Source organism: Choloepus didactylus, chromosome 10, assembly GCF_015220235.1.
Source record: "Choloepus didactylus isolate mChoDid1 chromosome 10, mChoDid1.pri, whole genome shotgun sequence".
Classification (NCBI taxonomy): Eukaryota; Metazoa; Chordata; class Mammalia; order Pilosa; family Megalonychidae; genus Choloepus; species Choloepus didactylus.
The window spans coordinates 75,909,960-75,926,712 of NC_051316.1; the positions used below are offsets into that span (position 1 = coordinate 75,909,960).

Sequence of the window (16,753 nt, forward strand, 5' to 3'; positions counted from 1 at the left end):
AAAATTGGGTATGTTTTACTGTCTTAAAACTCTGAGTGAATTCATGGCAACTTGCTTTTTTCATGAGTAGTAAAATACAAAACACTTAACACTTTTCTTTGGTTGGTCTGTAGGATACTGTCAACATAATCAGAGTTCCAAGGCCTGGGTTAGGAGCTTTTATGTATTGGTTATGTCAAGCAAATACATCTTAAAAAGGCAGAATAGTTTCGTTTAAGAATATAGGTTCTGCAGCCAGAATGCGTGGATTCACATCCTGGCTATGCTGCTTTACTGGCCATTTAAAATTGGACAGTTTACTTGACTTTTCTGTACCTGAATTTCCTTGTCTTTTAAAATAGAGATAATAATAGTAACTACCTCTTAGGGTTATTGTGAGTATTAAATCTATGAATGAATAATATATATCTATATCTCAGAGCAGTTTAAAAAGTGCTCAAAAAATGTTAGCTGTTATTAGTAATGCTATTGATTTATAAACTGAAACTTGAATAACTTTCCTGGAGATTTTCCCAAAACATATTTTAGAAAGTATTTCCCCCCCTGAGTATTTTTCCCAGGATATACAGTGTAATCTATTCAGTTTCAAAATCGGTTATCTTCTGATAGCTGAGGTTTCAAATGGTGTCATTCATGACCATTCTGCAGTTTCTCAATACACATCAAATGAAGAAGAATACTCATTGTTAAATTTGGAAATTGGTTAAACTTCATTTTGTCTTTCATTAATACTTTCATATAAGTATTATCTCTGAACCAGTAGCATTGGTGCCACATGGGAACTTGTTAGAAATCTGCATTCTCAGGCCCCACCCAAGACCTACCATATTGAAACTTTGGAAATAAGGTAACCAATTTGAGTTTTAACAGGCCCTCCTAGTGCTTCTAATGTATGGTACAGTATGAGAACACACTGCTTTTGAAAAGAATTAAGGATCTTATGTTGTATTTAGTACATGCCAAGGACAGTAATTATGCCATCTCATTTTAGCAGCATAACTCTTTTAAAACAAGCTTCTACATAGTCCTTTTTCCTTGTTCAGACATGTGAGGGCTTTAGCGAAATTTAACTTTTTATATAGTTAGATGATTTTTATTAATCTTTTAAAAAACTACCTCATATGTTGAGAAATAGAGTTATCTGACCTATAAAGAAAGTTTCCTACCAAAATTTAAAATATTTTGCAGAAAATGTGTGATTGGTAATTTGGGTGAAGCCATTAGCCAAAAGTTAGTTTAAAACATTAAACTTACATATGTACTCATTGTAACATACCAATTTGGTAGTATTTAACATACTAATTTAATGATTACTTATATAAGGGTATGTGAAAAGTAGGTGGGAGAGAAAGACTGAGTGTAACAAGACAGAATCTAATAGGACCCCAAAACTAGCTAAAATTGAAGGAGGAATGGTGGAGGGAAAAGTGTTCTGTCTGACTAACAAATGTGAAAATCTTAGAAGGGAGTTCTGATAGCAGCTCAATATGAGTTAGTTAATGTGATATAGCCTCCAGTACAGCTGAAATAGTAGGTTGCATTAACAGAAGTATATGTCTCTATGGGAAGTAATAGTCTTCTTGGAGTCTTAAATTTCTTGTCAGCAGACTTTAAAAAGAATAAAGAAAAATGAGCTCATTTAAAGTAGAATAGCCAGAATGGTGAAGAAATTGAAACCATGTTACATAAGGAACAGTTGAAGATACTTGGATGCTTAACCTGAGAAGAGAAGCTTCAGAAGGATCTGAAGAGCTGGCAAAGAAACAAGCAAGACCCACAAAGGTTCTAGGGGTTTTTTTTTTTCTTGCCCCACCTTTCTGATTTTTTTCTTTCCTGTCTTTCACCTCTGAAATTGGCAGTCCTACCGAGTTGGGGCCTTGAAAGCAGAGAAGTCACTAATACCTGTCTTGTTCTGTATTGATGAGAAAGAAGATTTGCCACTTGTTTTGGAAAATGGAATCCATCCTTCAGGAATAGAATTACTTGAATAGCTCTAGCCTATGAGTCAAGAGAACATCATTTAATGCCAGAGAATTAAGAGTTGGATGAACTTCCTGACAGCCACATGGGGGCAGGTAGTGCATGAAGAACACTAGCTGGTCATAGCAGAGAGGGAGTATCAAAGAGTAATGGTGTCCTTTCTACAATAGCTTTAGTCTTTTGTAACAGTCCCTAACCATTTCTTCTTCACTCCCTCTGAGAAGAGAAAAGCCTGAATTTATAGGGTAATTTTTGTGTGCTTGTCTTATTAGATTTTATTAGAATACAACTTTGTTGAAGGAAAATATCTTAGTAGGTACCCAGTTAACTTTTTGGAATAAATAATCAAAGGTAGAACTATGACAGTATTACATGCTTAGATTTCAAGGAGCTCCAAAACCATCCTTATTTTATCAGCTGGTTCCTTTCACTCTCCTTTGGCATCCTCATTGTGGATCCTATGCATTAGATCCTTTTGCTTGCCTGCCTTGCACTTCCAATGGAATATGCTAATTGTTTTTCTCCTCTCTGTGATCTTACTCTCTCCTGTGTTGGTAAATCCAAGGATAGATTTGGTAACAACCCCTATATTGTACCCTACCTTGCCTGCTTGTGTACATTGCATTTTATGGGGAGCAGCTCAGATAGTAATCCTCCAAGGGGAAAATCACAAAATGGAAGAGTTCATTAGTGCCCTGACCTATCTCCTTAAGCACAGTAATTTAGAGGGAGGATTTATGAAGCTTGGAATCTGCTGACATAAGTGGGAGCTCTGTCCCATCCAATGTAGCTGGCCAGCTGTGAGCATTGACTAGATTTGTCTTCAGCTCAGTCTGATGGCAATTAGGATGGATTTGAGGAGAGCAGGACTGGAGTATGAGGAAAGGAATCTCCCAGGTTTTGGCTTAGATGGTAAGTGGATGGTGGAGGATCTACAGATGTTACAGGGAATACAGAGGAGTACAGATTTTAAGGGGGAAGACTGATGAATTTAATTATGCATATACTGAGTTTTAGGTGTCTGCCAGACATCCAGATGAATGTCTAATAAACATTTGCATTTAAGAGTCAGAAAATCAGGGAAAATGTCAAATTTGGGAGTTCTTAAACCATCAGAATGAGTGACATTTCCTTGGAGATAATGTAGCATTAGAAGTCAACTAAGAGCAGAACACAGATTTTAAGGGATAGGGCAAAGCCCATGAAAAAGGAAGAGGAACTCATAAAGAAGACAAAGAAATTATGATCTGAGAGTAAAAAAAGCCAGAGAAGCCCCTCACCTACCCCCTGGAAAAAGAAAGAAAAAATATTTTTTAAAGGAAGGATGTATCAGTAGTGTCAAATATTGCACAACTAAGAACTGAAAACTGTGCATTGGATTTGACAATTAAAAGGTCAAATAACTTTATTGAGAACAATTTCAGTGACATGGCAGGAGGAGATGCTTTATTACAGCGTATAGTGCTCTTAAAAGCAAGATGAAGAACTGAAGACAGTATGTGTGGGGAATTCTCTTCAGTTTAGAAGATAAAAGATCATTCCTATAAACACCTAGGATCCAGACACTTTCTTCTTAATTCCTTAATGCCTTACCCATTTCTCTAAAATGGAGCTTCTTGGGCAGCCAAAACAAGGAACTAGGACTTTCTTATATATGTAAGTCATGTCAGGTTCTGCAGATACTAGCTTTTCTGTTACTTCACACATATGCTATATAACTGTTTCACGCATAACCCACTCCTATTAGGATATCCCAGAACATTTGTGCTATAAGCGCTAACTCTTTCTCTTTGTTTCCTACTAAAGAATGTAAGGTAAGTGAATAATGACCTTACCATAGGAATAATCTCAATCCTATCTAGACTGTACTTTTTAAAAAACTGAATCATATAAAAAGTTTGTTATTAATAACAAATTACCTTCTTCCCTTCACAATTCTTTATGCTGCAACACTGTGTTCTGAGACTTGTTGATAATTTGAACTGAATAGTAGTTCAGTAAAGTTGTTGATGCATCCAGTGCCTTAGTCTGAGCAGACCCATTGTTTCCCAGTGGCTATGAATTCATAACCACTGAGTATTTAAAAGTCCTTAGGCAGTAGCTTTCACTTGCAGCTTTTTGTCACCAGTATTGTTTTTGGGACCTTGACACAAGACTTTCTCAGTATCAGGGCTGTCCTCAATGAATTTTGGAGAAGTATTTTCAGACTAGAAAGCAGAAAAGTTGTCTGCTGATCCAACTTTGTCATCACCTTTGTGTACTTTGCCATATCTGTTGTGTGCTTGTAACTCACTTCCCAACCAGGCAAGTATATTCACAGATGGCAGTCCATGCCTCTATGCTCCTACAAAACACACCTCCCAGTAATTAGGGATTCTCCCCTACGTACCCCTCTACCACTGTCTTCATTTACTCCTTAACATTTTTGCTGCTCTGGCTAATACTTGGAAAAGCCATATATCTTATAGGAAAATATCTAGAACACAGACTGACCATTGGGGTTCTAGATTCTAGACTCTAATTATTGGTCTCCAATATTCTTTGAACTCTTCACGAAGTCCTTCTAGATACCTGTTCCTTATCTGGATTCCTGCCTGCCCCCCTTGCCCCCCACCTCCCTAGGAATCTCCAGCCTATTATTCACTCCATCTATGTGGGTATCATCTTAATGACCTTCCTTAGATTCTCCAGAATGCTAACAACTAACTGACTGAACTAAAACAGACTGGAGCAAGCACAAATTTATTCTGCTATTTCTACCTGGGGGTCTCAGTATCTGCAACCTTCTCAGTGGTCAAGGAGAATAGTCATGTGCCTGTAAGATTAAAGTCTGTTACATTGAAAATCCTATTGTCGGGACATAATCATGATCCGTTTATGAAGCTAAGGTGCTTCACTGGTCAGATTTCATCTATCTTTTTGAGCCTTGGACTTTTGCCCCTTTAAACATGTCTTTCACATGTACTAAACTCAACATGTCCAAAACTGCTGTAAGCAACTTCTTCTCAACTTGCTTCTCTTTTCAGTTAATACCACCCTCTTCTCAGCTGTCTGAGCCAAAAACCTGGGAGTCATGCTTGATGCCTCCCTCTCTAACTGTCCCCCAAAATCCTTCCACTCTAGCTTTAAATGTCTCAGACAAAAATCTACTACCTTCCATCCCAATTACCATCACCTTACTCCAGCCAACCTTTATCTTTCGCTTGAATTTCCACGACAACCTCCTAACTGGTCTTCTTGCCATCAGTCTTATTTCTCTTCTGGTCTCCAAACCAGAGAAAAAAATTTGTTTTAAAATGTAAACTAATTATTTTATTTCCTTGATTAAAATTCTTCAGTAGTTTTACCACTGTCCTTGGGAGAAAGTCCCAAACTCTAAAATAGGTCTTTCGTAATCTGCCTCATTTTTGTGCCATTTTTTCACTTCACATTCACTCCCTCAGCCAGTTCCTTGAGCTACCATATTCATTTTCACTTGCAGACCTCTGTACTTTAATGCTTTGGCTTTGAATCCATTCCCTTATATTTTGACCACATAACTTTTACTCATTTTTTATATTGCATCTTTAGTAACACTTCTTTAGGGGAATTTTCCCTGCGACCTCAAACTAGGTTAGTTGCCTTGCTATGTGCTCCTATTGCACCTTTTATGTTTTCAAATGATAGCACTTAATACACTTTAATTTTAAATCACTAGATTCTAAGCTCTTCAAAAGTCACTCTGCTTTCCTGCTTGCTGTTGTGAGCTATTCAAAGATGGAACGGACTTACATGAGAACTTAACATTTCCCATTACCAGTAGTGTTCATGCATAGGGTAAATAGTCGCAAGTTGGGTCTGAAATAGAGAAGCACTGGAAAACCTTTAAGTCCTTTCCAATTTTTTTTTTTCCCTTCAGATAGTCAAGGCACACATAAATAGCTGTTTAAAAAGACTCTGCAAGTCAATGTGAATGAATTTCTCCTGATTGAAAATAATGAATACTCAAAGAGTAATGGCATATAGAGAACCCAAAAGGTATTTCTAATTTAGAATACTGTACCTGGAGTTTTTGAAAGTAATGTTATGTTTTGTATTTCTTGTAGGTGAAATGAATCAGAAGTATAAGGAACTAAAAAAAAGGGAGGAAAATATGGACAGTAAGTTATAAACTCATAGATTTAAAGATAATATATTCTCAGATTACTCTCAATTTATACCAAATTATAGGTCTCCTTTTGGGAAGATGTAGTGGTTAATACTAAAAATAGAAGTGTGGACATTGAGCAAAATGTGTTTAGATCTTGAAGGAAAACAACTTTAAAGAAAATTCACTTTTCTTATAAAATGTTAATTGTGGTCATCTGTCACCATATTGAAATAAAAGATGTTTTCTTGAAGTCTACTTCAATTAAAATGTATATTAAATGGAAAAAAAAAAAAACTAATGGGAACCCATTACAAACCGCAAGCCGTATTTATGTTTGTTTACTCATACTAGCAGTAAAATTAGTCTTTTGGAAAGTTTTTATTTTGAGAAGAGTCATAGAAAAACTTTAAGAATGTAAATAAAAGCAAATTCTGGGCTGGTTCTATATTAGACAAGAAAAAAAGATGCTATCTTAGAATCTTTATAATCTGAATAAATTATTAAATTTATTTAATTGAGGTTAATACAGCATTATATGCAAATTACTAATTTTCAGATCAAATAGGTATTTAGTAGTATTTTCATAAGTAAAGTTAGAGGCTAATTGTGATGTTAATAATTGTAGATATATGAAGGATATTCTATGTAAAGACTTTTTATTCTGATCTCCATTTTATCAGCTGTTACTTCTGAGCCTTTTTTTTTTTATAAGTTTCAGTTTACCTTACATTGTTAAGGTCATAACAGTTAAGCTTTAAAAGTTTGAAAGTACACAGAAATGTTCTTATTGAGTATTTTAATTACCCCTGGGTTAATGTAAACCGTGAGAGTTTAAAGTTAATATTTGAATTTCTAAAAAGTATTTTTAAGGCCTACAATCACAGAGTTTTTATGGTGTTAACTATATGAACAGTAAGTAATCTCACTTAATCATGTTTTTCAATTTGCAGCTTTTATTGAGACTTTTGAAGAAACTAAGAATCAGGAACTGGAAAGGAAGGCACAGATAGAAGTCAACATTGTTGCACTTTTGGAACACTGTAGTCGAGTAAGTACCATGTGCCCATCTTGGTGTCCTCATTATTTTTACTGTTACTACCTTTCCAAATACAACTCAAAAAATGGAATGGTTCACCATTATGTCTGCTCATTTAATCTGTTTACTTTAAATTTTCCCTTGTTATTTTATTCTATAGGTTATTAATTTTTGTCTCTCTAGAAAATATCAGCTAATAAGGGTATAGGAGAAAAGGATGACATGTATAACATGAGCAGTCAACAGTAAGTGCACTATGCACTAATTTAGAGTAATTATTAAGGTTTTCTTCCACTGTTACTCTTTCTGAACTTGTAGAAATAGTATTTGAACAGATAATTTCAAAATCTATATATTTTATTTGAAAATGTTAATATATTTTTGTACTGTAATTTGCATTGCAAATAGAAGGGATTCTTTTCTTGTAAGTGTTCCTAATGAATATCTGGATCCATCAAAAAACATTGATTGAGGACTGAAGAAGATGGAGGCATAGAGAGGAGTGGAAGCTAGTTTGTCCCCCTGGAACAACTAATAAACAACCAGGAACAACCAGTAAATAATCTGCAAAAACTGCAGGGGACAAATGTGACTGTCCATTCATCATACACCAGCCTGAATTGGGAGGAATACCCGAGATTGCAGCATAAAATATGTAAGTAAAAACTGCGGATCCAAGCCGGGAGCCCCTTCCCCCCAAAGCACAAACTGCAAAGCCTTGCAGTGCTAGAGAGCAGCACTCTCCGAGCAAGTGAATATAGCTCAGCTGAGCTCCAACTGGGGTTTGAATTAACAAACGTGGTCTGCTCAATACAAGATATGAGTCCCTAACAAGCAGAGAGAGGCTTTTGGTGACGACTGACCTTGGAGAGCCAGAGGGTGCCTGCAGACTGGTCCTGAAGGGGGCTTTCTGTCCCTTTTTTGGCTCAGTGGAGAAAGCCTCAGCCATTTTCAGTTCCCAGTGCTCTGACCCAGACAAGGGTGGAGTTAGCACAGGCAGAGAGTCTATTCAAATGTAAATGACCTCTCCCTAGGGGGTGTAATTTCCCTAAGAGGAAGAAGGTGGTGCCAAGCTCTACTACCCACCTTCCATTCAGAACCAGACCCCAGAGCCTGGGGGAAAACAGCCACGGGCCACACCTACTTTCACCACTCTGGAGTTACAGGCTGGCAGGCGCCACCTGCTGAGCAGAAAATCACAGTGACCCGAGGCTTTACAGGGTGTACCAATTTTCTAAGATACACCCTCAGGGAAACTGGATCCTGAATAGTTCTTCCTTCTGGGACCTGAGCCCATTCTGATCTGGGAAAACCTGACTGGGGTAACCAAGGAAACCAGATGCCTAGACAACAGAAAACTACAACGTACACTTAGAAAAATGAAGTTATGGCCCAGTCAAAGGAGCAAACTTACACTTCAACTGAGATACAGGAGTTTAAACAACTAATGCTAAATCAATTAAAAAAGTTTAGGGAAGGTATGGCAAAAGAGATGAAGCATATAATGAAAATGCTGGGCGTACATAGGGTAGAAATCAAAAGTTCGAAAAAACAACTGGTAGAATCTATGGAAATGAAAGGCACAACACAAAGATGAAAGACATAATGGAAACATACAATAGCAGATCTCAAGAGGCAAAAGAAAACATTCAGTAACTGGAGAACAAGACACCTGAAAGCCTACACACAAAAGAACAGATAGAGAAAAGAATGGAAAAATATGAGCAACATCTCCAGGAACTTCAAGGACAAAATGAAAAGCAATAATGTACATATCATTGGTGTCCCAGAAGGAGAAGAGAAGGGAAAAGGGGCAGAAACAATAATAGAGGAAAACATCAGTGAAAATTTCCCATCTCTTATGAAAGATATAAAATTACGGATCCGAGAAGTACAGCATACCCCAAACAGAATAGATCTGAATGGGCCTATGCCAAGACACTTAATAATCAGATTATCATATGTCAAAGATAAAGAGAGAATCCTGAAAGCAGCAAGAGAAAAGCGATCCATCGCATACAAAGGAAGCTTGATAAGACTATGTGTGTATTTCTCAACAGAAACCATGGAGGCAAGAAGGAAGTGGTATGATATATTTAAGATACTGTAGGAGAAAAACCACCAACCAAGAATCCTATATCCAGCAAAACTGTCCTTCAAATATGAGGGAGAGCTTAAAATATTCTCTGACAAACAGATAATGACGGAGTTTGTGAACAAGATACTTCCTCTATAGGAAATGCTAAAGGGAGCACTGCAGACAGAAAGGAAAAGACAGGAGTGAGAGGTTTGGAAAACGGTTTTGTGAGATGGTAGTACAGCAATGTAAGTACACTGAGCAAAGATGACTGTGAGTATGGTTGAAAGAGGAAGGTTAGGACCATGTGAGACACCAGAACGAAAGACGAAAGATAAAGACTAGGACAGTATAATTCAGTGAAACCTAGGATGCTCAACGATTGTGAGAAAAGGTACAAATATGTTTTTACATGAGGTAGAACAAATGAATGTCAACACTGCAAGGTGTTAAAAATAGGGTGAGATTGTGGGGAAAATACAATCAATGCAAACTAGAGACTATAATTAATGGACACATTGTATTATTATGCTTCCTTTAATATAACAAAGGCAATATGCCAAAGCTAAATGCATGTGGGAGATGGGGAATAGGGGAAGGGTATGGGACTCCTGGCATTGGTGATGTTGTCTGACTCTTTTATTCTACTTTAGGTTAATGCAGTCTTTCCTTTTGTTGCTTTCTAGCTGTCGTGGCTTTTTTTTTTTTTTTTTTTTTTGGTCTCTCTGCCTTCTTTGACTCTTCCTCCTTCTTTGTGGAAGAAATGGAGATGTCCTTGTATTGTATAGATAGTGGCGATAGTGCTGAATACATAAATATGTGACTATACAGTGAACCAATGATTGTTTACTTAAGACGGAATATATGGTGTGTGAACAAAACTGTCTTAAAAAAATGGGTTGACGAAGAAACCTTGAGAGCACTATATGGAGTGAAATAAGACAGACACATAAAGACAAATATTGCAGGGGTCTCACTGATATGAACTAATTATAATATGTAAACTCATAGACATGAAATATAAGTTACCAGGATATAGAACAAGGCTAAAGAATGGGGAGCGGTTGCTTATTATGAGCAATATGTTCAGCTAGGGTGAATTTAAATGTTGGAAATGGACAGAGGTGATGGTAGCATGTTGTGAGAATAACTAACAGTGCTAAATAGTGTGTGAAGGTGGTGGAAAGGGTAAGCTCAGAGTCACGTATGTCACCAGAAGGAAAGATAGAGGTTAAAAGATGGGAATGTATAAAACAGTGAAGTAGACACTGTCTGATTAACTGTACAAATATTAGAAATCTCTCTCATGAACTGGAACAAATGTATGACACTATAACTAGAAATTAATAATAGAGGGGCATATAGGAAAAAAATATACCTATTGCAAACTATGTACTACAGTTAGTAGTATTTTAACATTCTTTCATCAGCAGTAACAAATGTACTATGCCAAAACTATGAATCAATAATGGAGGTGGGGTGGTTAGGGGTATGAGAGGATTTGAGTTCCTTTTTTTTTTTGTCTTTATTTCTTTTCTGGAGTAATGAAAATGTTCTAAAAATTGAAAAGAAAATTAATTGTGATGATGGACGCACAGCTGTATGATGGTACCATAGGCAATTGATTGTATACTTTGGATCTTTGAATAGTTGTATGGTATGTGAATAATCTCAATTAAAAAAAAACGAAAAAACCTCGATTGAGGATACAATATCTGTGGTACCATAAGAAGAAAAATACATGTTGCTTTTCTATATTCTAAGTGTTTTAAACTCTAAATCAGTTCTTAAAATAGTGTAGTTGAATTTTTTCTACAGTGACATAAAACAAATTAAAAAGAAACGATTCTGAATTTTAATTTAGCCTTTACTTACTGAGACAACCTGACTTTGAATCTAGCTGTATGTGTCTATAAAACATCTATAAAACATTCAAAACGTCCATCCTTTAATATTGTTTTCCATGGATTTTATGGAAAGTTGATCATTGGAATTTTTTTCCATTTTTATTTCTCTTCAAATGTAGAACATAAATCGTATGAAACAGATATCCTCTATCACCAATCAAGAGCTAAAGATGATGCAGGATGACCTCAATTTTAAATCTACAGAAATGCAGAAATCACAAAGTACAGCTAGGAATTTGACTTCAGGTGAGAAAGCAACCTAGATTTTAATATCCTTTTTTCTCTTTTTCTGTAGTAAAGAGGAACTTTTAAGATTTATTAATATTTTTCTCTTTGATTTTTTGAAAGCCTCATTTGACTGAGGGCATAATTTATGACTGCCAATTGCCCCAATCATTTGTAGTCTCAGAATTTTGTGTGATTTTTTTTACATCATATTATTACAATTACAGTGGGACATTTTCATTCATTTTACATTTATTGAATACTTGCTCCATACTTGTGCTATAATGATAAACTGGGTATACAGTGGTAAAAAACAAAAATAAAACAAAACAAAATGAAAAAAAAACCCAAAACAATCTGTTTCCTTAAGGAACCTTGCAACCAGGTGGATTGAGAATAAGCAATTATTATACCATGAAACAATGCTATGATAAAAGTAAGCATAACGTGCAATGGTGGTTCATAGGACACATATCCAGCCCAGTCAGGGGAGGTGTCCTAGAGGAGATAATGTTTTTTTTTTTTTCCTGGGAGCCAATCAAATTTAATAATAAAGAATGATTTTCTTCCCAAATAAGAGGTTTTCATCAGGTGGATATGATAAGCCCAAAAAAAGGTAGGGCAATCCCCTTTAATCCTCATTGACACCTAGTAAGAAAACAGTCACTGTAGCATTGCCCTTTCTGTACACATACAGTAGAGGTTAAGAGCAAAGAGTTTGAAGCCAGTCAGGTGGGAGTTCTAATATACATGGGCTTTACTCTTACTGGTTTTCTGATCCCAAGGGCAAGCTACTTAATCTTTCTGAGCTCCAGTTACTTAACCTTTTTTTTTCCTTTTAAAAAAGTAGTCTTTATTTTTATCTTCAATTAACTGTGTACTTCTTTTTTTTTTTAATTTAATAAATTTTATTTTGAAATAAATTCAGTCTTACAGAAACAGTTGCAAAAACAGTACAAACCCCATACACAGAACTCCATCATACCCCGACCCCCACCGATACCCCAATCCACCACCTTTAACATCCTGTCACACCACCGTTTCTTTCTTTCCCTCCCTCTCTCCCTCCCTCCCTCCCTATCATCCATCATCTATTGCTCTGTGCTCTGAACATATGAGAGCAAGCTGCATATATCTTTGAACAAACAATATAATTCACATATATCTTTTCCATGGACAAGAACATTCTTTTATGCAATCTCATTAACCGCAGCTAAGAAGTTCAAGAAATTCAACATTGATATAAAGCTTACATTCTGTATTTCCTTTTTTTTTCCCTCCTGTGTCCCATCTGTGTCCCTTTGAGCCTCCTCTCCTCCATCTTCAGATCCCATCCAGGATCATCCTTGGCATTAATCGTCATCTATTTAGACTTTTTTTTTTTTTTTTTTCAATTGTGGAAACATATATACAGCCTAAATCTTCCCATTCCACCCCTGCTCCCTAGCATTCCATTAGTGGGATTAATCACATTTAGAATGTTGCAATGCTATCACCTTCCCACCATCCATTTCTAGAAGTTTCCCTTTACCCCAAACAGAAACTCCACTCTCATTTCTTAACTCCCCATTGTCCCTTCCCCCACTTCTGGGAACCCCTACTCTACTTTTCATCTCTATGGTCATATTCTCTAATACTTTCTTTGTGTTTACCATGGGGCTTAAATTTAACATCTTAAATCTATAACAATCTTGTTTTTCTTTGATACCAACTTAACTTCAATATGACACATAAACTATGTTCCTATATTCCATCATTCCCCCACCTTTATGTAGTTCTTGTCAAAAATTACATATTTTACATTGAGTCCAAAATCACTGATTTACCATTACATTTTATGTATTTCAGATCCTGTAGGAATTAAATAGTGGAGTTATAAATCAAAAATACAGTAGTATTGGTATTTATATTTACCATGTGATCTTTACTGGAAATCTTTATTTCTTCATGTAGTTTCAGTCAATTGTTTAGTGTCCCTTCCTTTCAGCCTGCTCTACTCCCTTTAGCATTTCTTATAGGACTGATTACTGGTGATGAAGTCCCTCAGCTTTTGATTATCCGGAATGTTTTTATCTCCCCCTCATTTTTATCCTCCAGGTGTTTATGAATTCTCCAAGTCTCTGATGGTTATTGATTTCTATTTGTATTCCATTGTGGTCAGAGAATGTGCTTTGAACAAATTCTTTTTTTTTTTTTTTTTTTTTTTTTTAATTTAGGATTTTTTTTATTTCCCAGCATACGGTCCATTCTGGAGAAAGATCCGTGATCAGTAGAGAAGAATGTGTGTCCCAGTGAACTGGGATGTAATATTCTATATATGCCTGTTAAAATTCTCTATATCTCTCTCTCCTTTCTTTGTTTCTCTGTTGGTAGGGCTCCCTTTAGTATCTGAAGTAGGAAAGGTCTTTTATTAGCAAAATCTCTCAGCATTTGTTTGTCTATGAAAAAATTTAAGCTCTCCCTCAAATTAGAAGGAGAGTTTTGCTGGATAAAGTATTCTTGGTTGGAAATTTTTCTCTCTGAGAATTTTAAATATGTCATGCCACTGTCTTCTCACCTCCATGGTGGCTGCTGAGTAGTCACTACTTAGTCTTATGCTGTTTCCTTTGTATGTGGTGAATTGCTTTTCTCTTGTTGCTTTCAGAACTTGCTCCTTCTCTTCAGTATTTGACAGTCTGATCAGAATATGTCTTGGAGTGGATTTATTTGGATTTATTCTATTTGGAGTTTGCTGGGCATTTATGCTTTGTGTATTAATATTGTGTAGAAGGTTTGGGAAGTTTTCTCCAACAATTTCTTTGAATACTCTTTCTTTTTTTTTTTATATCTTCATTTTATTGAGATATATTCACATACCACGCAGTCATACAAAACAAATCGCACTTTCAATTGTTCACAGTACCATTACATAGTTGTACATTAATCACCTAAATCAATTCCTGACACCTTCATTAGCACACACACAAAAATAACAAGAATAATAGAGTGAAAAAGAGCAATTGAAGTAAAAAAGAACACTGGGTACCTTTGTCTGTTTGTTTCCTTCCCCTATTTTTCTACTCATCCATCCATAAACTAGACAAAGTGGAGTGTGGTCCTTATGGCTTTCCCAATCCCATTGTCACCCCTCATAAGCTACATTTTTATACAACTGTCTTCGAGATTCATGGGTTCTAGGTTGTAGTTTGATAGTTTCAGGTATCCACCACCAGCTACCCCAATTCTTTAGAACCTAAACAGGGTTGTCTAAAGTGTGCATAAGAGTGCCCACCAGAGTGACCTCTCGGCTCCTTTTGGAATCTCTCTGCTACTGAAGCTTATTTCATTTCCTTTCACATCCCCCTTTTGGTCAAGAAGATGTTCTCCGTCCCACGATGCCAGGTCTACATTCCTCCCCGGGAGTCATATTCCACGTTGCCAGGGAGATTCACTCCCCTGGGTGTCTGATCCCACGTAGGGGGGGAGGGCAGTGATTCCACCTTTCAAGTTGGCTTAGCTAGAGAGAGAGGGCCGCATCTGAGCAACAAAGAGGCATTCGGGAGGAGGCTCTTAGGCACAATTATAGGGAGGTCTAGCCTCTCCTTTGCAGCAACCGTCTTCCCAAGGGTAAAACCTATGGTAGAGGGCTCAACCCATCAAACCACCAGTCCCCTATATCTGTGGTCATGTTAGCAACCATTGAGGTGGGGTAGGCAAATACCCCTGCATTCTCCACAGGCTCCTCAAGGGGGCACTACATATTTTTTCCTTGTTTTTCTTTTTTTTTTTTTTTAACTTTCCCTTCTTTTTTAAATCAACTGTATGAAAAAAAAGTTAAAAAGAAAACAAACATACAATAAAAGAACATTTCAAAGAGACCATAACAAGGTAGTAAGAAAAAGACAACTAACCTAAGATAACTGCTTAACTTCCAACGTGTTCCTACTTTACCCCAAGAAAGTTACCTAATATAGCAACATTTCTGTGAACTTGTTCCTACTATATCCATCAGAAATTAACAGACCATAGTCATTCCTGGGCATCCCCAGAATGTTAAATAGCTTATCTGTCTCTTGGTTAGTATGTTCCCCCTTCTCTAATTGCTCTCTACTGCTAGTTCCCCTACATTCTACATTATAAACCATTTGTTTTACATTTTTCAAAGTTCACATTAGTGGTAGCATATAATATTTCTCTTTTTGTGCCGGCTTATTCGCTCGCATTATGTCTTCAAGGTTCATCCATGTTGTCATATGTTTTCACGAGATCGTTCCTTCTTACTGCCGCGTAGTATTCCATCGTGTGTATATACCACATTTTATTTATCCACTCATCTGTTGAAGGACATTTGGGTTGTTTCCATCTCTTGGCAATTTGTGAATAATGCTTGCTATGAACATTGGCAGTGCAGATATCTGTTCGTGTCACTGCTTTCCGATCTTCCGGGTATATACGAGAAGTGCAATCGCGTGGATCGAACGGTAACTCTATATCTAGTTTCTAAGGAACAGCCAGACTGACTTCCAGAGTGGCTGAAACCATTATACAGTCCCCACCAACAATGAATAAGAGTTCCAATTTCTCCACATCCCCTCCAGCATTTGTAGTTTTCCTGTTTGTTTAATGGCAGCCATTCTAATCGGTGTGAGGATGGTATCTCATTGTGGTCTTAATTTGCATCTCTCTAATAGCTAGTGAAGCTGAACATTTTTTCATGTGTTTCTTCGCCATTTGTATTTCCTCTTCAGAGAACTGTTCTTTTCATATCTTTTGCCCATTTTATATTGGGCTGTCTGTACTATGTCATTGAGTTGTAGGATTTCTTTATATATGCAAGATATCAGTCTTTTGTCAGATACATGGTTTCCAAAAATTTTTTCCCATTGAGTTGGCTGCCTCTTTACCCTTTTTGAGAAATTCCTTGAGGTGCAGAAACTTCTAAGCTTGAGGAGTTCCCATTGATCTATTTTTTCTTTTGTTGCTTGTGCTTTGGGTGTAAGTCTAGGAAGTGGCGCCTAATACAAGGTCTTGAAGATGTTTTCCTACATTATCTTCTAGGAGTTTTATGGTACTTTCTTTTATATTGAGATCTTTGGTCCATTTTGAGTTAATTTTTTTGTAGGGGGTGAGGGTAGGGGTCCTCTTTCATTCTTTTGGATATGGATATCCAACTCTCCCAGCCCCATTGTTTGAAAAGACCATTATGACTCAGTTCAGTGACTTTGGGGGCCTTATCAAAGATCAGTCGGTCATAGATCTGAGGGTCTATCTCTGAATTCTCAATTCGATTCCATTGATCTATATGTCTATCTTTGTGCCAGTACCATGCTGTTTTGGCAAACTGTGGCTTTATAATAAGCTTCAAAGTCAGGGAGTGTAAGTCCTCCCACTTCGTTTTTCTTTTTTAGAGTGTCTTTAGC

At 36.6% G+C, this 16,753-nt stretch overlaps 1 protein-coding gene across 4 annotated transcripts in view; it reads left to right on the forward strand.

Moving 5' to 3' along the window:
* Positions 1 to 16,753, forward strand: part of IFT74 (intraflagellar transport 74) — a 117,256-nt gene that overhangs the window by 75,862 nt on the left and 24,641 nt on the right. For 3 of the 4 annotated variants that reach the window (XR_005210759.1, XM_037798402.1, XM_037798403.1), the window contains 3 exons: positions 6,066 to 6,119; positions 7,060 to 7,157; positions 11,249 to 11,375. Coding sequence is in view for 2 of the 4 variants with exons in the window: in XM_037798402.1 (XP_037654330.1) it covers positions 6,066 to 6,119; positions 7,060 to 7,157; positions 11,249 to 11,375 (279 nt within the window). In the remaining 2 variants the exon portion in view is untranslated. The remainder of the gene's footprint in view (positions 1 to 6,065; positions 6,120 to 7,059; positions 7,158 to 11,248; positions 11,376 to 16,753) is intronic. The other variant, XR_005210760.1, reaches the window with a different exon arrangement.